Source organism: Carcharodon carcharias, chromosome 6, assembly GCF_017639515.1.
Source record: "Carcharodon carcharias isolate sCarCar2 chromosome 6, sCarCar2.pri, whole genome shotgun sequence".
NCBI classification, from domain to species: Eukaryota; Metazoa; Chordata; class Chondrichthyes; order Lamniformes; family Lamnidae; genus Carcharodon; species Carcharodon carcharias.
The window spans coordinates 176,085,664-176,113,048 of record NC_054472.1 but is presented as its reverse complement, the minus strand read 5'-3'; the positions used below and the strand labels follow the sequence as shown (position 1 = coordinate 176,113,048).

Sequence of the window (27,385 nt, the reverse complement as noted above, 5' to 3'; positions counted from 1 at the left end):
CCCAGAATGGATACTTCAGTGACATATTTTCTAGAGTGGTCTAATGAATGGAGATTTACGACAATTTTGGGACATGGAGGAAAAGCTACTGGCAAGCTTAAATAATGGCTGAATGTTCAGAATGGTGTCAAGAAGTGAGGTCCCTGGGCTAGCAAAATGGGGTGGAAGACTGGAGAGAAGAAAATGCAGTGTAAGTACTGATGATGGATTCAAAATGACTCTTGCATTAGAAAACTATCACATAGCAGAGAAAGACCTTCCAATTGTACAAGAGGATGATATTGCAATAGTAGATCTGACAGACATAAAAGTACAAGTATGGGCAATAGCTTGATTAGATTATGGAATGAAATAAAGGTCACAGAACAGTTTCATAACAGAACCAGAGATAGAATTCCTCATTCACGATCACAAAGTTTTGGTGGCTGCCAATAAACTTGAGGATAAACTTATAAAAGAGGCAAAACAAAGGGAATTAGATACTAAGATAAAGGCAAAAAACTGCAGATGCTGGAAATCCAAAACAAAAACAAAAATACCTGGAAATTAGATAGTTTCAGAGAGTTTGGATCAGATAAGGGGCTACCAGCTTTGTCACATAGGTGGATTTGTACTGAGAAGTCCTTGCAGATGGGACTTATAAGACTAAAGCAAGACTAGATGCTCGATGCTTCGAAGAGTGTCTGGATGATATAGATATTAGAGTGGACTCTCCCAAGTTGGAAAAGTAATCTTGAACGTCTTTTTAGATCTTTTGGCCATATACTCTTGGGAGTGTAGATCAATCAACGCAAAAGCCATGTTTCTGTAGGGCGATACTTTTCAGAAAGATGAGATTCAGAAATCGCCCAAAGATGCAGCACATGGAGAGAACAAATTAAAAATAAATAAAGCATCATTAAAATAAAGCTTTCAGATACCTTGATGATGATTTCTAATGGAGTGGTACTGAGGCATTTTAGAAATGTGTTATTAATAAGATTAAAATTGGGAGTCAGGTTTGTAGGGCTTTTAAATGCCAGTATATTGGTTTAATTATTAAGCAGAGTAGGTCTGATATTAGTAACCCTGTTTAGAAAATGTTACTTTCTTTGCCTATCATTTTAGATCATCACAGAAAGGTGATCTCATAGCTAAAGAAGAGGCAGAGCAATTGCAACGCTTGACTCTAAGATAAAAGCAAAAAACTGCGGATGCTGGAAATCCAAAACAAAAACAAAAAGCTAAACTGGTTGTGCACTTAGACCAGACCATATGCTAATTTTGATCAACTGGAGTTAAGTACTACAATGAAACACTGTAAAGTACAGAATTTTAAAAGAGCAAATAAACATTACAAAAGAATGCATACTTAAGTTCCCATCCTCAAGTGACCCAATGAACATGAAACTAGACATTTTTAGTGTTGCTTCACATCCCAGTCTGCTTGTTGGGTATTCTAGTGCAGCTGTTTCATAATATTTATGGGTGTAAATAGGAAATGGTCTTTAGCTTAGGAAGCTAAGAAAGTAAAACGAGTTGTTAAAAGCACTTCAGCTACTGAAAGATGGCTCTTGGATATGGGGTCATTGGATATGAGATACGACTTATCAAATATTTTAAGTGTGATTATGTGCAATGAGTGTACTGAAGATAGTATACCCATTGAATGTTATGTAGATAATCGTTCCTTGTGAGATAATGTATACTACGAAAAGAGTGAGTAAGAAAATGTTATGGATTGACCTTGCTGGCTTGAAACAAACGCTGCAGAGAAAGGAAATCTCTAAAATTAATTAGTTGGAATCAAGCCACCAACTGTCGGATTGTTTTACAAAGGAAGTGCACGTATGAAGAAATTGTTGAGGGCCTGGAGGGATGAAGGTCTCGTAATGTAGTGCTTTAAATGGAATATTGGAAGTATTTGATTTAATTTGTTTTGAAATTTGACTTGCATATGAACTCTAATTTTTATTTAAAATGAGAAAAGGGAATCGCTAATTGTCTATTAATTGAATACACATGGTGAACTTGAACTGGGGATTCACTTGAGCCTTAATAAATAGAAACAAACTGAAATTGTGGTGATTAAGTTAGGATGTGTATGCTTATAATGTGTAACTCTGCAAATGAATATAATGTAATGATTGTCTCCAGTTCAACCTTCACCAACTGGCTTTCTGGAACCGAGCATGGCAGAGAATTAAGAATAGCCAGGTTAATGTTATGCCTGGATCCTGTTGTCTTCAATTTTAACAAATGTTCTTTGCGTTTCTCATGGGCACAGGCTTAACAAAGGCCCAACAAGAAAAGTTTAGGCCTCCTGCACAGGGCTGTCTCCTTCCCTCCCCTGAGACCCTTCTGAAACCTGCTCCTCGTGATTTACTTGCTTGTCAGCGAGCCTCTCTTTTGTGCAGGTTGGCAGCCACCTGCTGCCCAAACTTCTGTTCAGATCTATCGATCAGCCCTCGCATGCCATTCAATTGCGGATGGCCGCTGACCAACAGCATGCAGGTGATACTGGAATTAAATTGCTTTGTTTTCTCATGTTCATGTCATGTTCCAGGATGGTTTACACTCACCCCACCCCTTTGCCCAAATCCTGCTCCAAATTAAAATTGTGACTCTGTTGTCTAAGTAGTTGACTAGTGGTTTACAGCTAAAGCTGGATTATTTCATTAGAGCTATGGTATGAAACCTGTGTCTGATATATGTAATAGTCACTACAGACTTCGAAATTTGTTTCCTAAAATGCAGAATAAATTTCCAAAAGACTCTTACACATTACATGACAGTTTTATTATATAAGTAACAAAATAAAGCTTTTAGACAATAGTTGTGATTAAGTGCTACATTTCAAATGCTACATTGCTTTCATTTTATTTTACTAAAACAATGATATGATACTAACAATAGTGGATGGTAGAGAATAATTAAGAGAATTTAATGATAAATTCCATATTGTCATAAACGATTCCGTCTCCGATTTGTGGTTTATGATGTAATCTGTACCTCTCAAATTATTCAGCCTTATTTTTCACTTCTAAATATTTGTAGTTTTGTACATTCTCTTAGATGCCTCAATTTTTTTTTACAAATTCGTTAGTATTCTAACGAATTCCACAAAATGCCAAAGATACAATACAACATAATATTCTCCACACAGTGAATTCTCAACTTCTCCTTGCAATCTTAATAATAAGCAGTAACACAGTACTTCTCACAGGAGATAATAAAGCCTGACTCCTTTGTACATTTTGTATTCAATGTGACATTGACAGGAGTTAAGAAAATGTTTCTTTCCCAACTGTTCAGTTGTGAGACCCATTGTATGTAACACATACACAAAATATGCAGACTATGCAAATTTAAAATCTAACAAATTGCCAAATTGAACTAATTTTATTAAATGTTTTAAAAATATCTTTGATTATATTTTTAATTTCTTTTTGTTGGTTCACTTGAGGGTCAGCTTGTGCTGGAATAGTTTTATGATTGCAGGCAATCTGGTGTTACCTCAACCACTTGGTCATCACCAAGTTATCTGACTATGCAGGGCATTTAAGCTGAGCCACCCAATGTCTATATCTACACAGTTCCCAACACGGGTCATCAGATAACAATCAAAAGCAGAACAAAAACAGAATTACCTGGAAAAACTCAGCAGGTCTGGCAGCATCGGCGGAGAAGAAAAGAGTTGACGTTTCGAGTCCTCATGACCCTTCGACAGAACTCGAAGGGTCATGAGGACTCGAAACGTCAACTCTTTTCTTCTCCGCCGATGCTGCCAGACCTGCTGAGTTTTTCCAGGTAATTCTGTTTTTGTTTTGGATTTCCAGCATCCGCAGTTTTTTTGTGTTTTAATCAAAAGCAGAAACCTGGCTGAATTCACCCAGCCTCTTCCCTCCAACCCAGAAGCACTTGGGCCAATTCCAACATCCCAATTGTTGTACCAGCTAAAATTAAAAAATAAAAACTGTTTCCTACTGGTCAGTCGAAGTTAATAACACATTAGATAGTACATTTATATGTAAACTACCAGAAACTGCTGTAGAGATTTAAGAAATTCTGTCCCTTCTGTAGTTTTCCAGCTGCTGATTCTTCAGTCGATAATTGCAAATATTGGAAAATGCTTGATTTAAATCCTGGAAAAGAAAACACCTGCTCATCCCTTTCCATATTAAATTTTGTTAACAATAATAACAAAGACAGAACTGGTATCCAGTCAACTGTTTATTTCCTTCTGTATTGCCATTCGATCTCAATATCTCCAGGAGCAAACGCCGCCTGCCCGACACTTGGCTGGGTAATGTGTTAACACCAATGTGCCCACTCTGAACCATAGGGATTGTAATTCAAAGGATGAGAGTTCAAACTCCACCATGGCAGTTTCATCAACATTATCATGTGTGTTCTGCCTATAGGCAGGTCCTTAGCTCATAGTGGTCTTTCCATGTTTCTATCCTGTGCCAGTCTTTTCATTTGCCAATAACTTCCTTCAAAATTCAAAACATCCAAATTAACTTTCTCTATAATAATAATAATAAAAAAAAATCAAAAACAGAATTACCTGGAAAAACTCAGCAGGTCTGGCAGCATCGGCGGAGAAGAAAAGAGTTGACGTTTCGTGTCCTCATGACCCTTCAACAGAACTAGGTGAATCCAAGGAGAGGGCTGAAATTAACTTTCTCTTCCTTCCTCATCATCTTTTTCCGTAAAACTTTCCCTTTATAACATTTTCTAATTTTGTTCAGCAAATTTCTTTATTTGTTCACTCTCCACAGCACTTTGTTATTTGTTACTTTTTCTGTTCAGCTGATCCTTTCCTTTCCTGAGTTCTGAAGAAGAGTCATACGGACTCTCTTTCTTTCTCTCTCTCTTCACAGATGCTGCCAGACCTGCTGGATTTTTCCAGCATTTCCAGCATCCGCAGTATTTTGCTTTGATCCTTTTCATTCTCCTCCAAACCCACATTTCAAAGCTATTTAGCAAGTTGGTCTGCTCTTACTGTGAGGTCTAAGTTTTTTTGGGATGTGGGCATTGCTGCTAGGCCAGAATTTATTGCTCATCCCTAATTGTTTTTTAAGAATCAACCACATTGCTGTGGGTCTGGAGTCACGTGTAGGCCAGACCAGGATTTCCTTCACTAAAGGGCATTAGTGAACCAGGTTTTACAACAATTAACAATGGTTTCATGGTCATCATTCCAGATATTTACTGAATTCAAATTCCACCATCTGCCATGGTGGGATTTGAACCTGGGTCCACAGGGCATTATCCTGGGTCTCTGGATTACCAGTCTGGTGACAATACCACTACGCCATCGCCTCCCCAAATCTCATAGCCATGCAAAACAGCAGTCCAAATCAAGCTCTTTACAAGTCTCTTCTTGAGTTGTTTATTCAGCTTTCTAGTTAGCAGCTGTCTTCTCTCAATAAATACAGCCTTTCCCATTGCTATCCTTGTTCTTACTTCTTTGATACACCTTCCATTTGGCAGCTGAAAAAATTGAATTCAGATTTTTAAAAATCTGGAAATAAATAAAGGTAATACCTGTAAAAGTGATGAGGCTGTTTGATTGTTGTAAAAATCCAACTGGCCACTAATATCTTGTAGGGCAGGAAACCTACTATCCTTAACCAGTCTGGCCAAAATGTGACTTCAGTCACACACCATTGTGATTGATTTTTGTTCCCCCAAAAATATACTTTATTCATATAATTTATAAAAGTACATTACATGACTGTTCAAAGTTGACATTACTTAAGTTGCAAACCAAATCCGTTTCTTCCAATACTGTATGTTCCTCACTACATTTACAGTTAGAGTTAATATTACAAGATTTGTCACATGTCAAACATACAGCCTAAGGGGTTTTACCCCATTTCCAGCCCCACGGTGTACTATGGCTGAAAGGCCTTAGATGATGGCCTTTCCATGATAATGGAAAACAAGGAAATGGTGGGGGCATTGAATAGGTATTTTGTTTCTGTCTTCACTGTAGAAGACTTAGAAAACTCCCCAAAGATACTTGAAAATAAAGAAGTGAAAGAGAGAGAGGAACTTAAAACAATCATCATCACTAGGGAAAAGGTGCTGGGAAAATTATTAGACTTAAAGGCTGACAAGTCCCAAGGATCAAATGGCCTGCATCTGAGGGCCTTAAAAGAAGTGGTTGCAGGGTTAGTAGAGTTGGTTATAATCTTCCAAAATTCCTTAGATTCTAGAAATTCCAGTGGATTGGAAAATGGCAAATGTAACACCTTTATTCAAGGAAGGAGAGAGAGAGAAAGCAAGAAACTATAGGCCAGTTAGCCTAACGTCTGCCATAAGGAAATTGCTAGAAGGAGGGTATAGCAGGATACTTAGAAAATCATAATGGGATCAGGCAGAGTCAACATGATTTTGTGAAGGAAAATCATGTTTAACTAATTTCTTAGAATTCTTTGAGGAAGTAACAAGCAAGATAGTTAAAGGGGGACCTGTAGATGTAGTGTACAAAAGACATTTGATAAGGCGCCACATCAAAGTTTACTACAGCAGGTAATGATGTAGGGGTAACATATTCACATGGATAAAGGATTGGTTAGCTAACAAACTGTAACTAGCAGAGTGCCACAGGGATCAGTGCTGGGGCTTCCATTATTTACAATCTATATAAAAGGCTTGGATGAAAGGACTGAATGTATGGTAGCTAAATTTGCTAATGGCACCAAAATAGATAGGTAAGTACATTGTCAAGAGGAGGTAAAGAGTCTACAAAGGGATTATAGATAGGTTAAGTGAGTGGGCAAAATATTTTGCAGATGGAATATAAAGTGGGAAAATGTGAACTTGTCCACTTTGACAGGAAGAATAGGAAAGCAGTAAACTATTTAAGTGGAGATCTGGGTGTCCTGGTCCATGAATCACAAAAAGTTAGTTATGTAGGTACAGCAAGTGATTCAGATGGCAAATGGAATGTTGGCATATATTGCAAGAGGAATGGAATACAAAAGTAGGCAAGTTTTACATCAACCGTACAGGGCCTTGGTGAGACCACATCTGCAAAACTGTGTACAGTTTTGGTCTCCTTATTTGAAAAGGATGTAATTGCATTAGAAGCAGTTCAGAGAAGATTCACTTGACTCATTCCTGGGATGAAGGGCTTAACTTGTGAAGGAAGGTTGAACAGGTTGGGCCTATACCCATTGGTGTTTAGAAGAATGAGAGATGATCTTATTGAAACATATAAGATCCTGAAGGGACTTGTTAACTAGGAGGCACAGTTTAAGAGTAAGTTGTCTCCCTTTTAATATGGAGTTGAGGAGATTTTTTTTCCCTCTGTGGCTTGATAGTCTGTGGAATTCTCTTCCCCAGAAAGCTGTGGAGGATGGGTCATTGATTTATTCAAGGTTGAGTTAGGTAGATTTTTGATAGACAAGGGAGTCAAGGGTTATAGGGTGCAGATAGGAAAGTGAAGTTGAGATCGCAACCAGATCAGTCATGATCTCATCAAATGGCAGAGCAGGCTTGAGAGGCCAAATGGCCTACCCTGTTCCTAAGCCCTATGTTTCTAGATCCCATGTTACTTTGTCTGCAACACTCAGTTGTGAACAATTCTTTGAACTGGAAAACCAGCAAATTTCGGGCAGACCAAAGTGCATCATTCATCGAGCTGATGGTCTTCCAACTGCAGTTGATGTTTATCTCATCGTGAGTTCCTAGGAATAGACTGTAGAGCTCGATTCTTAACCACCCTACTGGTCACCTAGCAAACCATAACATGTAGCAGTTTAGGAAGAAAGGCCCAACACCACCACCACCTTCTTAGCTAGCATTGATGGAGAGGTTTGATACATATATGTGTTTTAAGTGATATGTGGGCCAAGTGGGAAGATGTCTATGTAGAGAGTGAGGAATACTGAGCATACACCAATTGGGCTGAATGTTCTGCTTTTGTTCAGTCGATTCTATTTAAATTTGCCTGATGAGCTGCTGAAAATTATTTTTTTTTTAATTTATTCATTCACAGGATGTTGGCGTCACTGGCAAGGCCAGCATTTATTGCCCATCCCTAAATGCCTTTGAGAAGGTGATGGGGAGCTGCCCTCTTGAACTGCTGCAGTCCATTTGGTGTAGGTACACCCACAGTGCTGTTTAGGGAGGTTCCAGGAGTTTGACTCAACAATGGTAAAGGAACAATGATATAGTTCCAAATAAAGATGGTATGTAGCTTGAAGGGAAACTCGCAAGTGGCAGTGTTATGGTCAATGCATCTGCTGCCCTTGTCCTTCTAGGAAGTAGAGGTCACAGGTTTGGAATGTACTGTTGAAAGAGATTTGGTGACTTGCTGCAGTGCATCTTGTAGATGGTACACACTGCTGCCACTATGTGTTGGTGTTAGAGGGGGTGAATGTTGACGCGATGGATGGGGTGCTAAGCAAATATGCTGCTTTGTCCTGGATGGTGCTAAGCTTCTTGAGTGCTTTTGGAGCTGCACTCATCAAGGCAAGTGGAGAGTATTGCATCACACTCCTGAGTTGTGCTCTGCAGCTGGTGGACAAACTATGGGGAGTCAGAGGTGAGTTACTCATTGTAGAATTCCAACTCTTGTGCCAACAGTATCTATATGGCTAGCCCAGTTCAGTTTCTGGTCAATGGTAACCCCCAGGATGTTGATAGTAGGGAATTCAGTGATGGTAATGTCATTGAATGTCAAGGGAAGTTGGTTAGATTCTCTCTTGTTGGAGATGGTCATTGCCTGGAATTTGTGTGGCACAAATGTTACTTGCCCCTTATAAACTCAAGCCTGCATTGTCCAGGCCTTGCTGCACATGGATACAGACTCCTTCAGTATCTGAGCAGTTGCGAATGATGCTAAACATTGTGCAATCATCAGCACATATCCCGACTTCTGACCTTACAATGGAAGGAAGGTCATTGATGAAGTAGCTGAAGATGGTTGGGCCTAGGATGCTACCCTGTGGAACTCCTGCAGTGATGTCCTGGACTGAGATGACCATCTTTCTTTGTGCTAGGTATGACTACAACCAATGGAGACCTTTTCCCCTGATTCCCATTGACTTTAGTTTTGCTAGGAGGCCTTAATGCCACACTCAGCCAAATCCTACCTTGGTATCAAGAGCAGTCACTCTGATCTTACCTCTTGAATTCACCTCTTTTTTTTTTGTCCATGTTTGGACCAAGGCTGTAATGAGGTCAGGAGCTAAGTGGCCCTGGCAGAACCCAATCTGAGCACCAGTGAGCAGGTTTTGCTGTGTAAGTGCCGCTTGATGGCACTGTCAACAACCCCTTCCATCACTTTTCTGATTATCGAGAGTAAACCGATGGGATGATAATTGGCCAGATTGAATTTGTCCTGCTTATTGTGGTCAGGACATACCTGGGCAATTTTCCACATTGTCTAGTAGGTGCCAGTGTTGTAACTATACTGGATCAACTTGGCTAGAAGCACAGCGAGTTATAGAGCACAAGTCTACAGTACTATTGCCAGAATGTTAGCAGTGTCTATAGTCTTTGCAGTATCCAGTGCCTTCAGTCATTTCTTGATTTCACATGGAGTAAATAGAATTGGCTGAAGACTGGCATCTGTGATGCTGGGGACCTCAGGAGGAGGCCAAGATAGATCATCCATTTGGCACTTCTGGCTGAAGGTGGTTGCAAATGCTTCAGCCTTCTCTTTTACGCTGATGTAACTAGCTGAAATGTGTTTGAGTCACTTTTTCGACTTCTGATTTTTTTCATCAGTTATTGTAAAATACTCCAATTGTAAGCTTTTAAGTTTTTTAAAAACACAAAAGCTTCACGTTACAAATGAATGATCAATAGCTTTAATATTTGTTGGAAAACGGACTTTAGCATTCTAAGTGCAAATTTAAGATGAATATATTTTATTTATCACTGAACCTGATTTTAAAGTGCAATTCCTAATTTTTTTAATATAGTATTGACATTTTGAGGCATTAAATTTGAGTCTGTTTGTGTCATCAACTTCTACATTTTTGAGAATTGTAGAAATTACTTTTGCAAATATATTAATTACTGTAGGAAGCAGTTAATATGGCCCAAACTGGTTCTGATTGGAAAGCATAAGATTCAGATTTTTGATGACAACTCCAATCCATGTAGAGAAGCTGGGTTAGTTGTAGGAGACAGAGGGTGTTGACAGAAGGATGCTATAGTGACGGGAAGCCAGTATCCAGTGGCGTACCACAGGGATCTGTGCTGGGTGCCCTATTATTTGTCATTTATATAAACGACATAGATGACTATGTGGGGGGTAGGATTAGTAAGTTTGTGGACAACACAAAGATTGGCCGGGTGGTTAATAGTGAGGTTGAGTGTCTTGGGCTATAGGAAGATATAAACAGGATGGTCAAATGGGCAGATAAGTGGCAGATGGAATTTAACCCTGAAAAGTGTGAGGTGATACACTTTGGAAGGAGTAATTTGACAAGGAAGTATTCAATGAACGGCATGACACTAGGAAGTTCTGAGGAACAAAGGGACCTTGGCATGTGAGTCCGTAGATCTCTGAAGGTGGAGTGGGGTGGTGAAAAAGGCATATGGGATACTTGCCTTTATCAGTCGAGGCATAGATTACAAAAGTAGGGAGATCATGCTGGAGTTGTATAAAACCTCGGTGAGGCCACAGCTGGGGTACTGTGAGCAGTTCTGGTTGCCACATTATAGGAAGGATGTGATTGCATTGGAGGGGGTGCAGAAGCGATTCACCAGGATGATGCCTGAGATGAAACATTTAAGTTACGAAGAGAAGTTGGATAGACTTGGGTTGTTTTCGTTGGAGCAGAGAAGATTGAGGGGCGACTTGATCGATGTGTACAAGATTATGAGGGGCATGGACAGGGTGGATAGGGAGCAGCTGTTCCCCTTAGTGGAAGGGTCAGTCACGAGGAGACACAAGTTCAAGGTGAGGGGCAGAAGGTTTAGGGGGGATCTGAGGAAAAACCTTTTTACCCAGAGGGGGTGACGGTTTGGAATGCACTGCCTGGGAGGGTGGTGGAGGTGGGTTGCCTCACATCCTTTAACAAGTACCTGGATGAGCACTTGGCACGTCATATCATTCAAGGCTATGGGCCAAGTGCTGGTAAATGGGATTAGTTAAGTAGGTCAGGTGTTTCTCATGTGTCGGTGCAGACTCGATGGGCTGAAGGGCCTCTTCTGTACTGTGTGATTCACTTGGCATCTTTTATGGTTTAACCAGGACTCAGAAATTACCATTTTATGAAAGCTGTCACTGCAATGCAGGAGTATTTGAATTAATCATTGGTCATTTTTTATTGAATTTAGTTAAAATAATTACACAAACTTGTCTTTTGTATTGCTGAAAAATGAGACCTGTCTAAGCTTTTCGTCTTGTGCTCATCAGGACACTCAGAAGAATACCTGTATAAGGGGAAAACAACAATTTGTACTGTATGTGAAGAGCGTGCTAATTGGTTGGCAAGTGGCATTGTTATGGAGAATGCATCACTGATGGTGGCTGACAATTAACTGCCAAATGTCGTTTGAAATTTAAACCAGGCAGCTTGACCCTGATTGGTCAAGGCATTGCTTGCCAGTCACCATCATTGGTGCATTATCCATGGCAAAGCCATTTGCCAACCAGTCAGCACGCTCTTCACATGCAGCATAAATTGTTGTTTTCCCCTAATATTGATATCCTTGCAAGTGTCCTGATAAGTGCAAGACGAAAAGCTTAGACATGTCCCTTTTTCCAGCAATACTCAAATCCTGTACTATCAAAAGACTAAACTTGCTTTTTCTTAATCAGTTTGATTAAAAAGTGTTAGTAAACTACAAAGGAGTAAGGTTCTTTCAAATATGCAGATGACACAAAGCTGGATGCAAGGTTGAGCTGTGAGGAGGATGCAGAGATGCTTCAGTGTGATTTGGACAAGCTGAGTGAGTGGGCAAATGCATGGTAGATGCAGTATAATGTGGATAAATGTGAGGTTATCCACTTTTGCTAGCAAAAACAGCAAGGCAGATTATTATCTGAATGGCTATGAATTGAGAGAGGGGAATGTGCAACGAGACCTGGGTGTCCTTGTACACCTGTCGCTGAAGTTAAGCATGCAGGTGCAGTAGGTGGGTAAAGAAGGCAAATGGTATGTTGGCCTTCATAGTGAGAGGATTCGAGTACAGGAGCAGGGATATCTTGCTGCAATTATACAGGGCCTTGGTGAGACCACACCTGGAATATTGTGTGCAGTTTTGGTCTCCTTATCCGAGGAAGGATGTTCTTGCTATAGAGGGAGTGCAGCAAAGGTTTACCCGACTGATTCCTGGGATGGCGGGACTGACATATGAGGAGAGATTGAGTCGGTTAGGATTATATTCGCTGGAGTTCAGAAGAATGAGGGGGGATCTCATAGAAACCTATACAATTCTAACAGGGTAGACGCAGGAAGGATATTCCTGATGGGGAGGGAGTCCAGAACCAGGGGTCACAGTCTGAGGATATGGGGTAGACCATTTAGGACTGAGAAGAGGAGAAATTTCTTCACCCAGAGAGTGGTGAGCCTGTGGAATTCGCTACCAGTGAAAGTAGTTGAGACCAAAACATTGTATGTTTTCAAGAAGGAGTTAGATATAGCTCTTGGGGCGAAAGGGATCAAAGGGTATGGGGAGAAAGCGGGAGCAGTCTATTGAGTTGGATGATCAGCCATGATCACAGTGAGTGGTGAAGCAGGCTTGAAGGGCTGAATGGCCTCCTCCTGCTCCTATTTTCTATGTATGTTTCTATGTAGGACAGAAAAATTGCTGTAACTTTCTGGCTACTGTACAGTATGGAATCATTGCGGTACTTGGTACAGTTTACCTGGCTATTTTCATTTCATGCTAAAATTCAGTAATGGAAATAGTCCTTGAAGGAAAGAGTGTATATTTGCTTCTCATAATAATGCTGGACCATTCCAGAACTATTGATAAAATTTCCCTCCTTGTCCTTTCCATCTGTCTTTGACACGGTTGACCACACCATCCTCTTCCAACACTTCTCCACTGTTGTTCAGTTAGGTGGGGCTGCTCTCACCTGGTTCCATTCTTTTCTGTCTAACTATAACCAGAGAATCACTTGCAATGGCTTTTCTTCCTGTTCCTGCACCGTTATGTCTGGTGTGCCCCAATGATCCATCAAACTTACATAATCATCTTAACTTACGTTTCTCATCTACATGCTGCCCCTCAGCAGTGTCATCTGAAGGCACTAGCTTTCACATGTACACAACTTTACCTCACCACAGCCTCTCTCAGCGGCTCCACTGTTGTTAAATTATCTGACTGCTTATCCAACATCTGATAGGGGATGAGCAAAAATTTCCTCCAGTTAAATATAGGGAAGATTGAAGGCATTGTTTTGGGCCCCAGCTCCAAACTCCATTCCCTAGCGACCAACTCCATCCCTCTGCCTGTTTGAGATTAAGCCAATCTGTTGGTAACCTTGGTGTCACATCTGATCCCGAGATGATCTTCTGATGTCATATTTGTGCCACCTCTAAGACAACCTTTTTCCACGGGGAAGTGGTGATGTAGTGGTATTGTCACTGGACTGATAATCCAGAGACCCAGGGTAATGCTTTGAGGACCTGGGTTTGAATCCCACCATAGCAGATGGTGGAATTTGATTTCAATAAAAATCTGGAATTAAAAGTCTAATGATTGTCGAGAAACCCATCTGATTCACTAATGCCCTTTAGGGAAAGAAATCTGTTGTCATTACCTGGTTTGTCCTACATGTGACTCCAGACCCACAGCAATGTGGTTGACTCTTAAATGCCCTCTGGCCTAGCAAGCCACTCAGTAGATTGGCAATAAATGAATATAAAAGAAACCTCTGTAATGTTGCTTAACTTTGCCCCGTCTCAGCTCATCTGCTACTAAAACCCTCATCCATGCCTTCATTACCTCTAGACTCCTGCTAGTCTTCCACATTCTACCTTCCGTAAACTTGAGTTCATTCAAAACTCTGCTGCCTGTATGTTAATTCACAGAAAGCCTCATTTCTCTATCACCCCTGTGCATTGGTTAGTCAATCAACATCCTGATTTCAAATCTTTCCATGGCTTCTCCTCTCCTATCATTGTAATCTCCAACCTCACAACCTTCTGAAATATCTGCGCTTCTCCAAATCGATTTTAATTGTTCCATCATTGCTATGGTTGTACCTTCTGTTGCCTAAGCCCTAAGTTCTGGAATATTATCCCTCTACCTCTCTGCCTCTCTACCTTGCTTTCTGCCTTTAAGACACTCCTTAAAACCTATCTTTTGACTCAGCTATTGGTCATCTGATTTAATATCTCCTTATCTGGCTCGTTATCATGCTTAGTTTTATAATGCTCATGTGAAACGCCTCAAAACGTTTCATTACATTAACGGTGCTATATAAATATAAGATGTTGTTATTGCTTATGTCATTTTTTTCCAGATATCTACATCCAACTAATGAGCATTTTATTAATGAAGCGAAAATAAAAATGTTTCAACAATAGGGGGTTGCCTCAAATACAGAGCTTTTGGTCTATATTGTTGGAATGATCAGCCTTAACTGAGGAAAGGATTAACACTGGAATTCACATTCAAGCTTCATTGCTTCTTTTAAAGGAAGAGAATGATAGGATTGTTTTTTTTTTGGCCTGACAGTTGTCAGCTAAGAATGTTATTTTTCTCTTAGTTGCGTCCTTTATGTTGTGAGCTTATGTTAAAAGAGCAGGAGAGAGGAGGACCTGGAGGCAGACAGGAACACCTAAAAGAGCAGGAGAGACGAGGACCTGAAGACAGACAGCAGCACCTAAAAGAGTGGAAGAGAGGAGGACCTGGAGACAGACAGCAGCACCTAAAAGAGCAGGAGAGAGGACGACCCAAAGACAGAAAACAGCATCTAAGAGTGGGAAAGAGGAAGACCCGGAGACAGACAGCAGCATCTAAAAGATATCCAATCTGTGGCTCCAGAACGGACCTACCACGTTCTGAGAAAAATCAGTGTGATGTCACAGGAAAACAGGTAGTTGATACATTGGTGAGTATTTTTCTCATTTATCTTTCAAAACTCAGGTAATTTTAGCAATTGTAAGGTTTTATTTGTAGTGGTATGGCTTACTAATAGTGGTAAAGCTTATTAAATTGACTGATGAGCATTTCCTATTTAGGGAATTTCAATCAGACTAAGTAGAACATTTATTGAAATAATAAGAATATAAACACAGGCAGGACTAAAGACGCTAAGATTTAATCAGTAAAATAATTAGTTAAATGCTATAAATATGGCAGGGCAAGTGATATGTGGCAGCTGCTGAATGTGGGAGCTCATGGACACCTGGGTAATCCAAAGCAAACATCTCTGAAGTAAGTATCTGCGGCTGGAAGAACTTCAGCTCAGAGTCACTGAGCTGGAGGTGAGACATAAACACTGCGATACAGCAGGGAGGAGGAAACTTACCTGGACACCCGAGAAGGCGTTCAAACCCTTTAGGATAAAGTCGTCTGATTTGGTCCATGGTCAAGACAGGAGGATGTGCCTGCGAGGTAGGCAGGTATGGGGATCAAGAAGGTGGAAGTGGAGGACCCTCAGCCCTTGCAATTATGCAACAGGATTGAGGTTCTTGCAGCCAGTATGGATGAATGCGAAGCCTGCAGCATGAATCAGACTACTGACAGTGACACCATGGTACAGGAAGCCACTCAAGCAGGGCAAGTTAATAGGAATGTAGGGACAGTATAGTCAGGGAGGGATAGATACAGTTCTCTACAGCTGAAAGCTTGAACCCAGAAGGCTGTGTTGCCTGCCCGGTGCCATGGTTCAGGAAATCTGCTCTGGGCTGGAGAGGAACTTTCAGTGGGAGGGGCAGGATCCAGTTGTCATGGTTCACATAAATATCAATGACATATGTAGAACTAGGAAAGAGGATCTGCTAAGGGAGTATGAGCAGCTAGGGGCTAAATTAGAAAGCAGAACCTCAGATATAATAATCTCTGAGCCACAAGTAAATGTGGATGGCACCACATCCACAAACATGCACTCTCTCATCATCGACGCACAGTAGCAGCAGTGTGTACCATCTACAAGATGCACTGCAGAAATTCACCAAGGTTCCTTCGACAGCACCTTCCAGAACTATAACCACTCCCATTTAGAAGGACTAGGGCAGCAGATAGATGGGAACACCACCACCTAGAAGTTCCCCTCCAAGTCACTCACCATCCTGACTTTGGAAATATATCGCTGTTCCTTCACTGTCACTGGGTCAAAATCCTGGAACTCCTGGAAATCCTGGTACCTACACCACATGGACTGCAGCAGTTCAAGAAGGCAGCTCACCACCATCTTCTCAAGGGCAGCTAAGGATGGGCAATAAATGCTGGCCCAGCCAGCGAAGCCCACATCCGTGAATGAATGTTAAAAAAAATTGGAGTAGGGAACATAAGTTTAAAGAGTTAAATGCGTGGCTCAAAAGATTGGTGTCGGAGGGTCATACGGACTCGAAATGTTAACTCTGTTTCTCTCTCCACAGACGCTGTCAGACCTCCTGAGTTTTTCCAGCATTTTTTGTTTTTGTTTCAGATTTCCAGCATCTGCAGTCTTTTGCTTTTATCTTGGTGTGGGAGAAATGGGTTTCAATTCATGGAGCACTGGCACCAGTATTGGGGAAAGTGAGAGCTGTACCGTTGGGACGGTCTTCACCTGAACCATGCTGGGACCAATGTAGTGGCAAGTGGTAGATGGAGCTTTAAACTAAATCATGGAGACAAGGAATCAGGTGATGGAAGATGTGATTAATTAAAGAGAGGGGATAAGGCAAGGCAGCAATAAGTGAATTGATAATCTGAGTGTGGCAGGAAGGAACAGAGTGTACAAACTTGAGTGTGCCAGCAGGCAAGGCTAGAATAATAAAAAGATAGAATTAAAGGCAGCCTTATCTGAATGCACACAGCATTCATATCAAGATAGATGAATTGACGGCACAAATGGAAGTAAACAGGTATGATGTAACTGCTGTTACGGGGACGTAATCATGGGGGACTTTAATCTATATATAGTCTGGGTAAACCTAATTAGCACTAATGCTGTGGGGGATGAATTACTGGAATGTATACAAGATGGTTTTCTAGAACAGTATGTTGAACAAACCAGGGAACGGGCTATTTTAGATCTAGTATTAAGCAATGAGAAAGGGCTAATTAATAATCTTTTTTTAAAACGTATTCTTTCATGAGTTGTGGGCATCGCTGGCAAGGCCAGCATTTGTTGCCCATCCCTAATTGCCCTTGAACTGAAAGGGTAGTTAAGAGTCAACCACATTACTGTGGTTCTGCGGTTACATGTAGGCCAGACCAGGTAAGGATGGCAGATATCCTTTCCTAAAGGACATTAGTGAACCCCCAGCTGGATCTTTACAACAACCAATGATAGTTTCATGGTCACTATTACTGAAACTAGCCTTTTTAAAAATATTCCATATTTTTATTAATTGAATTTTTACATTACACCAGCTGCCATAGTGGGATTTGAGCCCGTGTCCCCAGAGCATTGGCCTGAGCCTCTGGGTTACTGATCCAGTGACATTGCCACTATGCCACCATCTCCCCAAAGGAGCCTTTAGGCAAGAATGACCATAATATGATAGAATTTTACAAGCGTGAAAGTGATGTAGTTCAATCCAAAACTAGGATCTTAAATCTAAACAATGGAAACTACTAAAGTATGAAAGGCATGTTAGCTGTGGAAGATTGGGAAACAACATCGAAAGACATGATGGTAGATAGGCAATGGCTAGCATTTAAATAATTAAAACATGGTTTACAGCAAATATACATTCCTTTGAAGCACAAAAAATCAACAGGAAAAGTGATATAACTGTATTTAAGATTATATTAAATCAAAGGAAGAGGCTTATACAGTTGCCAGAAAAAGTAGTAAGCTTGAGGATTGAGAGCATTTTAGAACTCAGCAAAGGAGGGCCAAGAAACTGATAAAGGAAGGGAAAATAGAATATAAAAGTAAACTAGTGAGAAACATAAAAACAGACTGTAAAAGTTTCTATGGGAAAAGATTAGCAGAGACAAATGTGGGCCCATTGCAGGCAGAGGCAAGAGAATTTATAATGGGGAGTAAGGAAATGGCAGAGAAATTGAATACATTGTCTCTCTATTCATGGAGAAAGATACAAAAAAATCTCCCAGGAATACTAGAGAGCCAAGGGACTAGGAATTGAGAGAAATTAATATTAGTAAAAAGTAGCACTGGAGAAATTAACGGGATTGAAAGTTGATAAATTCGCCAGCCCTAATGATCTACATTCCAGAGTATTGAAAGAAGTTGCTGTAAATATAGTGGATGCATTGGTGGTCATCTTCCAAACATTTATAGACTTTGGAACAGTTCCTGCAGATTGGAAGGTAGTAAATGTAACCCCACTATTTAACCTCATTACTTAACAAAGGAGGGAGAAAGAAAATGGGGAGCTACAGAGTTGTTAGCTTGACATCAATAGTAGGGAAAATGCTAGAATCTATTATAAAGGCTGTGATAACGGGACACTTAGGAAATAATGGTAGGACTGGGCAGAGTCAGCATGGATTTATGGAAGGGAAATTATATTGACAAACCTGTTGGAATTTTTTGAGTATGTTACCAGCAGAATAGATCAGGGGGAGCCTGTGGATGTGGTTAATTTGGATTTTCAGAAGGCTTTTGGTAAGGTCCCACACAAGAGATAAGTAAGCAAAATTAGAGCACAGGATATTGTGGGTAATATACTGACATAGATTGAGAATTGATTAATGGAAAGAAAGCACAGAGTAGGAAAATCGGGCCATTCTCAGGTTGGCAGGCTGTGACTAGTGGGGGACCACAAGGATCAGTGCTTGGGCCACTCTGTTCACAATCTATATCAATGGTTTGGATGTGGAGACCAAATGTAATATTTCCGAGTTTGCTGATGACACAAAATTAGGTGGGAATGTGAGCTGTGAGGAGGATGCAAAGAAGCTTCAGGGGGATTTAGTGAGTGGGCAAGACATGGCAGATGGAGTATACTGTAGAAAAATGTAAAGTTATCCACTTGCTTAGGAAAAATAGAAATACAGAATATTATTTAAATGATGAGAGATTGGGAAATGTTGATGTCCAAAGGGACCTGGGTGTCCTTGTTCATGGGTCACTGAAAGCTAACATACAGATGCAGCAAACAATTAGGTAGGCAAACGCCTAGTTGGCCTTCATTGCTGCCATTCACGGTATAACCAGTAAACGTTAAACTGTGAGTGCAAAACGTTTTACCTCCCTTTTGTTTTGACCATGGTTATGTGAACTGTTAATCAGTAATGTACTATTTATATAATGATTTGCTTCTTTTCAATAGGAAGGGTACCTGTGCCCATCAGATAGCACAGTTTCTCGTCACGGTGCTTCAGAGGTATGTTCCAGCTAAATGATTCATAATAAAAAGTTGTATTTGAATACTATGAAACAATTCCCTATATTGTATGAAATGTGTAAACCATCAGAAAATGGACGAGTAATGATGTGTAAATATAATCATACAAAATATGTATCATCATCAGTGGGCTTGTTCCACGATTCAAACTAGATAGGGCAGGGAATTTTAAAAGACACTGTGCCCATGTGCAAAGTGCAAAGAATGATTGTCTCCTGCCATTTTGCACGTTTGCAAACCTAAGCTGTGTTGTAAATCAAAACACGGCTTTTCTGCCCAGTTATCATTCAATACTGTACTGCTACAATTGCTAAATGGACCTGGGTTTAGTTGATTCTTATTAAGCACCTATGCTACACCATTATCAAATTTCTATGGTATACTGGATGTAAAGAAAACAAGCTCAGATCTTCTTTAATGAATAGTGTCCTATTTAATAAATATTTCAAAACTTCAATTTCATCATCACATGCATCCTTTAGAATTTTAACCTCCTCTATAGCCACCTTATTATACTGGTGTTGGAAAAACGTTTCAACTCCTTGCCTTTTCAAAACTCAAAATCTATTTCAATATTTTACAGATTAGCCTAAACCTCCCAATGTTCTCCATTGAATTTTTTCCTGTTGAGGTCGCTTAGATTGCTTTTTCCTCTTTCTTCCCATCTCTATTGCTCCTTTTTAAAAATTAATTTGGGGAACTGCTTGATTAATAACGCAGTCACTTTTCCAGAACCACTTCATCCAATTCAGGATCATGAGAAGTCCGAGCCTATCGCGACAGGCAATGAGTGCAAGGCAGGGTACACCCAGGATGGGATGCCAGTCCATCACAGGGCACACACTCACACACACATTGGGGGAAAATTTACCGTAGCCAATCTGCCTAACCAGCACGTCTTTGGATGGTGGGAGGAAACCAGGGCACTCAGTGTAAACACACGCAGACACAGGGAGAATGTGCAAACTCCACACAGACAGACATCTGAGGTCAGGATCGAACCCAGGGTGTCCCAGGAGCTGTGAGGGAGCAATGCTAACCACTGCGACACCCTTCATGGATAACTATTTACCTTATATATTCAGTCCAGTTTTAAAAGCATTCATTGTTTCTCTGCTGGTGTTTTTTTGAAGTGCTTAACCGTTGGTTTATTTTAGTTCATCCTCGTACCTTTAAAGTTTCTTTTTATAGTTGCCCGTTGCATTTACTGCAGGACCATCTTTAATTTACAGTGCTGTAATATTACAGATACACATCTGAGACTATGGTCTATTTGATGCATTAAATAACTGGCAGATTCAAATAACTCTGCTCACTGCTGCTCCCGGCTTGCTAGCTTTTGATGTTAGGAAAGCACTCCCTTTCTCTTTCTGCTCTGACTTGGCAGTTTTTGAACCTAGCTTTGTACCAGCTAGACTTGGTTAAGAATCCTAAAAATAATCTAAATCAGATTGTCAATTTGACTCCCAAATTATCATGCCACTTTTGCATATTTAAATTCCATTATCGCACACAAACCAATGGTTATAAAAATACTTTGATCACCAGTACTTGTAGGCTTAATATTCATTCTTATAAAGATCAAAGATTTGTTAGATAGCTGCATTCCTCAGGTTATCTGTAAAAATGCTTAATGTAATAGTAAACATAATGTAAAAATCATCACTTATTATCTCAGTCCAAATACAATCCTAAAATGTTTCTTTTTTTGCTTTCAGTTGATGTATACTCCAAGATCAAGAGACAGATTTACAACCCCATCGTTCATGCAGAGGGAACGCTTTAGCCGCTTTCAACCCACGTACCCCTACATGCAACATGAGATTGATCTTCCTCCCACCATTTCACTGTCAGATGGAGAGGAACCTCCTCCATATCAGGGGTTGTGCACATTGCAACTTCGAGATCCAGAACAACAATTGGAACTCAATCGCGAATCTGTCAGGGCTCCACCTAATAGAACCATCTTTGATAGTGACTTGATCGATGTCTCTATGTATAATGGAGGACCACGCCCACCAAGCAGCAATTCAGGCATAAGTGCAACAAATTATAGCAGTAATGGAAGGATGGAAGGACCACCACCCACTTACAGTGAGGTCATGGGTCACTACCCAGGGTCAGCTTTTTTCCATCACCAGCACAGCACGCATCCTTCAACACATGGGGGCAGTGGACACCATTTTCAGCAGAATAGTGAAGACAGTACAATTGTCCCATTCAGAGGGAAGGACTTGAATACAGGAAAAATTGTTTGACTGCCTCTGTGGATGCATGAACTGAAACAGTTGTGGCACCATTGGGCTGCACTCCTGTGGCACAATATGTTATTCAGTGGGAACTGCTACAGTTAGTAAAACCAAACAAAAAGTTGTTAGTTTTCTTTAAGGGAGTGCATGATATGTTGATTCTAACAGTATAACTTCCACTTTGGCAAACTAGCAGCTTTTGGCAAACAGTTTTTTATCTGGATTATTTAATTTTAAAGATCCTTAACACAGAATTTCTGCTGTTGGCTTGTAGATATTTTGTAGTAACTGAATTGCCCGAGATGGATGCTTAAGGTGTTTAATGATAACTGTACATTTTTTGGCCAGTTTTGTGATATTTTCAAACAAAAAATTGAAATTCCTTTTGAGTGCCAAGACAAAAAGGTGGAAGAAAAATGCAATGATTTAACTTGTTTGTGAAAAATTGAAATGTTGCACTATTTTCTTGTTTGAAAAAAAGGGGAATTGCTTTAGGGGAAAACTTAAACTATCTGTTGTCTTCACACATGGAACTGAGTAGAATTTCTAAGGATGCAGGGGACTAGTTAGTGTTTTCAGCATATGGAGGTTATTTTTGAAAGATTTCTGGTTCCAGCCTAATGCCTATTTACACAGGAAATGGAAAATACAGGGACACAAACTGTTAACTGTCATTGCAATAACTATTAGGAACATCAATATGATGGGAATTTCCACCTTGAAGTCTACTAGATGGCAGGTGGTTTAAAGCTCAATTACTCCAAGTCTGCAATTTAGAATAAATGCATAATTTTGACTACTCAAAGATATCAGCCTTTTTGCACATGCTTAACCTTGGTCTCATGAAATTAGTTTAATGATGTTATGTAAAGTGGAGTGTGGAAGGTATCACAATAAGATCTTCATTGGAGTACTCTCACATAACAATTTCAACATTTGCAAATGTGCAGTAAATGTTCAGTTCATTGTACTGTCTGCGGGGAGAAAAAACAGATCTATTGTTATAGTTTTTTTTCTCTTAAAATGCTCGCACCTTAGAAAAGTTTTTCTAGACAAGTTGTAGCTATTTACTGCCTGTTGCTTTTGGACATTTTCAAACACTTACCCAACACATTCTGACCAGAAGCTGAAGTTCAGCATGTGCAAGATATTTCAACAAAAGCAAGTCTTTCCATGTGAATTGTGACTATACTGTTTTCAGTCTGTTCATTTGATTGTTTCTGTGTCTACCTGTAGAAATTAGAATGAAATATTGCCAGAGACACACATACAGGCACTGAGAGTTTCCCAGGAGTGACAAATACAGTCTGTGCTGACTGCATTCCTTATTACAAACCATTAAATTGTGTTTCATTCCTCACATTTTCGAACGACCTTTTCGAAGTGATCTGTAAACTGAATACTTGAAAATATATTGACTTTTTGTCAATTTTCCTTAGTCCTCAGCAGTTGTAGCTAAAAATGCAAAACAGCTGTGGTTTACCAAATTTCTGCATTATTTTTCACCTCTTGTTTTTTTGCCTTTGTGCACTTTTACAGCCTGTGGAAAACATACAATGTAACTTTTCACATCAAAACGTTTTCTGAAAATTGAAAAAATCATGCAACTGAGCCACAAGATATAATGTTTAGCAGTAAGCAATATGTATTCAATAAGTAATGCTTATATATTTCACTGCTTAATGGCTTCAGATACATCTGATAGATGTCATTGCAGTCAGAGTTGGAAAATATAAATCTTGAGTTGCATAGTGGTAAAAATGAGCACTGTTTGAATAATACTTCAGTATTTTTTCCATGTTTCATTGTTGCTAATAAAAATGGGCATGGGCAGAAATAATTAGTAGGTAGTATTCAAAAAACTGTAAAAGTCATGTTGTTCCTTTATTATAACTTACAACTCAACTTACAAGTTCAGTCAGTATATATGTTTTCAGCCATATGGTGCAGCCATCTTAGATGGTAACTCACAGGTAGCAAAGTTACTTTGTTTATTTTCTTAATTAAGTGGAGTTTCACTCTAATAAACATTGTTTTGTTCATATCACATGATTGTAAAATGTTTACCTTCCCTTTCCCAGCTCCACACCCTCCTTTTACTCCCATGCAGGAGCTGTAATGTGAAGATTTAGAGTTCTCCCCACACAATACAGTGTCATGCTTTGAAACAAGCCTTTGTGAACACAAATATGTCACTACTAATGACAGACGTTGCGCAGTGAACACAATCACAATGGGCTAAACATACATTTGACATATAGTTGCCATGGTATATCCAATCTCTTATCGTTTTTATCAGAAAATTCCCTTTATAATTAACAAACAGGGGAAGTACACACAACCTAAATGTTAGTGTTTCTTCAATCAATAGAAGAGCATAATTAATTTGATAATCATGATAACTGAACAGCAAACCATCCAGCCAACTTGTCCACTGTTTCCTAGCTTGCCCTTTTCTGTCCTTTTTAATGTTTATACCAGATACTGTTGGTTAATAATGTATCTTCTTCAAAGAGCACATTCTTCATAGACTAATGTGAACATTTATAATTCACCAATCACACGCTAAGTAAGAGAAGTTGACAGACAAATTTTACAATGTTTAGATTAGCTTTAGGTCTGTTTTCTCAAGGGCTATGAAGGATCCTTTTAGAATCTTGCCTCCTACTTTAGCCTTTTCTCATTATGTATAGCCTCAAGTTAGGAATGGCCTGGGGTAGGAACTTAGATGAGATGTACCTTTTTAGACATGCTAGAATAAAATAAATACCTTAACACTTAATGCATCTTCGCTATTGCAGATGTATTTTTTCAACACCAGGCAATATTGCACTTTTGCTATTTTTTTAAGACTAATTTTTTCATAAATAACTTTTCTTCATGCATTTCAGTATCCTGTATGACTCTTGAATGAAAGATAAACAAATCTTAGTCACCATTTATTTGATTCTGAAGCGTTCCTTTTTTTGTATCATAAGGTGTTTGATTTCTGAAGACTGCCAGAGTTAACTTGTTCAGTGGTGTTGCTGTTGCTGCTACTGCTGCTTCTAATGCTGCTATTGCTTTAAATAATTTGTATGTCAGCTTATAATAATCATGTGATATATCATAAGACACTTGGTGTGTGAAGAAGCCTCTTTATGCTTTCTATGTTGGCTTGATCTGTAAGCTGTGGTAGAAACTGATCTATATATATTTTTGAAGAGGCTTGCATGTTATTAGTATGTGAGCAGATAAGGTGCCTCATTTTCAGGTTTGAGCAGATATAGGAATCCCCTTGCACTCTTGAGCTCCCACCTTTGTTGTGCCTCACTTAAATATGGTGCTTCTTTTGTTGTCTGTCTCTTATGTTTATTTGTAAGGTGCTGTATATAACTTGAATATATTATGCACATATCCTGCCCAATGGGTAGTAAAAAGACATTGTTAATAATGTATGATAATGTATAAATGACATAAATTTTAACACAATGGCATAGAATTTATGAATGCCTACCATGTGCTTTGTCCTTTTTGTAAACAAAAGTTCGCAAAGTAATACATAAAGAAAAAAATCTATGTACTTTATTTTCCTAAAAATTATTATCCTGTAATGCTGAAGAAAGAAGCTGACATTACTGAACTTGACTATTGCCTCTTCAGTTGGGGAGGTAGTCGGTCAGTTTGTATGTAACAGAATTCTCACTTGTAAATGGAACTTTGCAGTGAAGAAGATTTTGCTAAGTCACTGTTAAAAATGCAACAGAATATTCACAATTTCTTTTGTCTGTCATTCAGTTGTCACTCATTTGGACCAGTATTAGTTTAAAGGAAGACAGACTTACCTTCATAGTCTTTTTTAAAATTAGTTTAATTCTTTGAACATGTATCTTAGGAAAAATTAAGAGCCTGCAGATTATTTTAAATAATAAAACCACATTTAGGAAAAAAGTAACTTGTCTAAACTATTTAAAAAATATTAAAAATAATTGGAATTAGATAAATTCTGAAAGCAACTTCAACATTATTAATCAGGTCCTCTGCTTTCTGACTTTTCTTTTGAAGAAAACTATATACTACAATGCCTTTATTCTGAGAGATTCAGTTGCTGAATCAGGCCTGTGGGTTTCACTCCCAAACCTCCCACCATCCCCAACACTGGCATGTTAGAATCTAGAGCAAATGGTTCACAGCTGCACAGCACAGCCACAATGATATCCTCCAGAGCTACACCGGCATCTTGACTCTAGCTCAAATAGCAATGTGATCACAATTGTGAATTTAAAAGTTAAATGAATCATTTGTATTTGGTTTTGGCTACGATTTGGCATACAAAATTGGCCAATCTCAGTGATCGGGTGGGGGAATAAATTATGACTCCTCCTGACCCATAACTGACCTTAAGAACACTGACCTATCCAAAGGAGTGACACGGTTAGAAATTTTAGTAATTCACAACTCTGCCACATACATTTAAAGCAAATGGTAGTGGAAGCACATACGATGTAAAAGTTAATGAAACCTCCTCAAATATAAGAATTTTTATTGCTACAGTTAAGTAATTTATAATAATTTACACTAGAATCCTTGCCAATTCCATTAATGATAACATGAATAAAATCATAAGCTTACCTGGTGTAATAATGAACTGCAAATACAGTTGGTTCTCTCAGATCTGTTAGTATTTTTTAATTGATAGTTATCATTATGGTTCCTTGTAGACAAATACATTTTCATATAGAGGACTTTTTATTTTACATAGCAATGCTGCATGGATCAGAATATACAACACAGATGCCAGCTTTCTAGTTGTTAGGTTTTGCTGGGCTTTATTCATGCTTTGGTGTGTCAGCTACAGAACATTTCAATGTAGCTTTCAAACCATTATACGACCATACTTTGTTACCAAAACAAATTATTGTGTACAGAAATAGTTGAATGTTCCTTGCGTTTAGAGTTCTGTTATCACAAGGTAATGCTGGCAGAAATATTAACTGTACAATGTAATTTTGTACAATTAATAGAAATTGATGTGACCTATAATGGCAAAATTTGCTTTTATGGATTTTTTAACAGTATTTGCTTATTTCCATTATGTTATCAAAAAAAATTGAAACTTGTGTATTTGCCTCTATTAATTAAGCAATGGTGATGTAATAGTTTATAGACCTAAGGTCTGGTATTTGCAATACTTTACAGAAGATGTTGCTAAGTGCTGTTGTAGTCAAAAATATTTTATGCTTGTAATTAGCTGTGGTCAGACCATAGCAAAAATCATTAAAAAATACTGAAAGAAACATTGGCTTCCTCATTTTATGAATTGTGTTGCTTAAAATTAATCAAGAACATTAACCTCCATTAAATCTGTTCTAATATAATGTGGCTCAAGGTCAAATTTTGTTTGATAAGATACCCGTGAAGTGCTGTGGGATAGTTTATTACATTAAAGGCACTATGTAAATACAAGATGTTGAAGGAAAAGGCAAATTAATGTTTCTAATTTGTGTATGTTTAAAGAGGACTTTGTAACAGATTACTATTACATAGGATATTGTTATGACCACAGCAGATGTTAATTGCTGAGTAAACCAAACCCCAGTGGGAAACTTAAATTATAGGCCATACCCTTTTTTTTCTATTCTGAAAATTAGAAAATATACTGTCCAATAACACTTTTACTTTTTAAAATCCCAAAAGTTTTATTAACAAGAAGAAAAC

General features: G+C 39.0%; 1 protein-coding gene across 4 annotated transcripts in view; it reads left to right on the top strand.

Moving 5' to 3' along the window:
* ldlrad4a (low density lipoprotein receptor class A domain containing 4a) overlaps window positions 1-26,964 on the top strand; it is a 442,850-nt gene extending 415,886 nt beyond the window's left edge. For all 4 annotated transcript variants that reach the window (XM_041189957.1, XM_041189960.1, XM_041189958.1 and 1 more), the window contains 2 exons: window positions 19,365-19,418; window positions 21,158-26,964. In XM_041189957.1, coding sequence (XP_041045891.1) covers window positions 19,365-19,418; window positions 21,158-21,697 — 594 coding nt within the window. In that variant the 3' untranslated portion in view covers window positions 21,698-26,964. The remainder of the gene's footprint in view (window positions 1-19,364; window positions 19,419-21,157) is intronic.
* The last annotated feature ends 421 nt before the right edge of the window (window positions 26,965-27,385 follow it).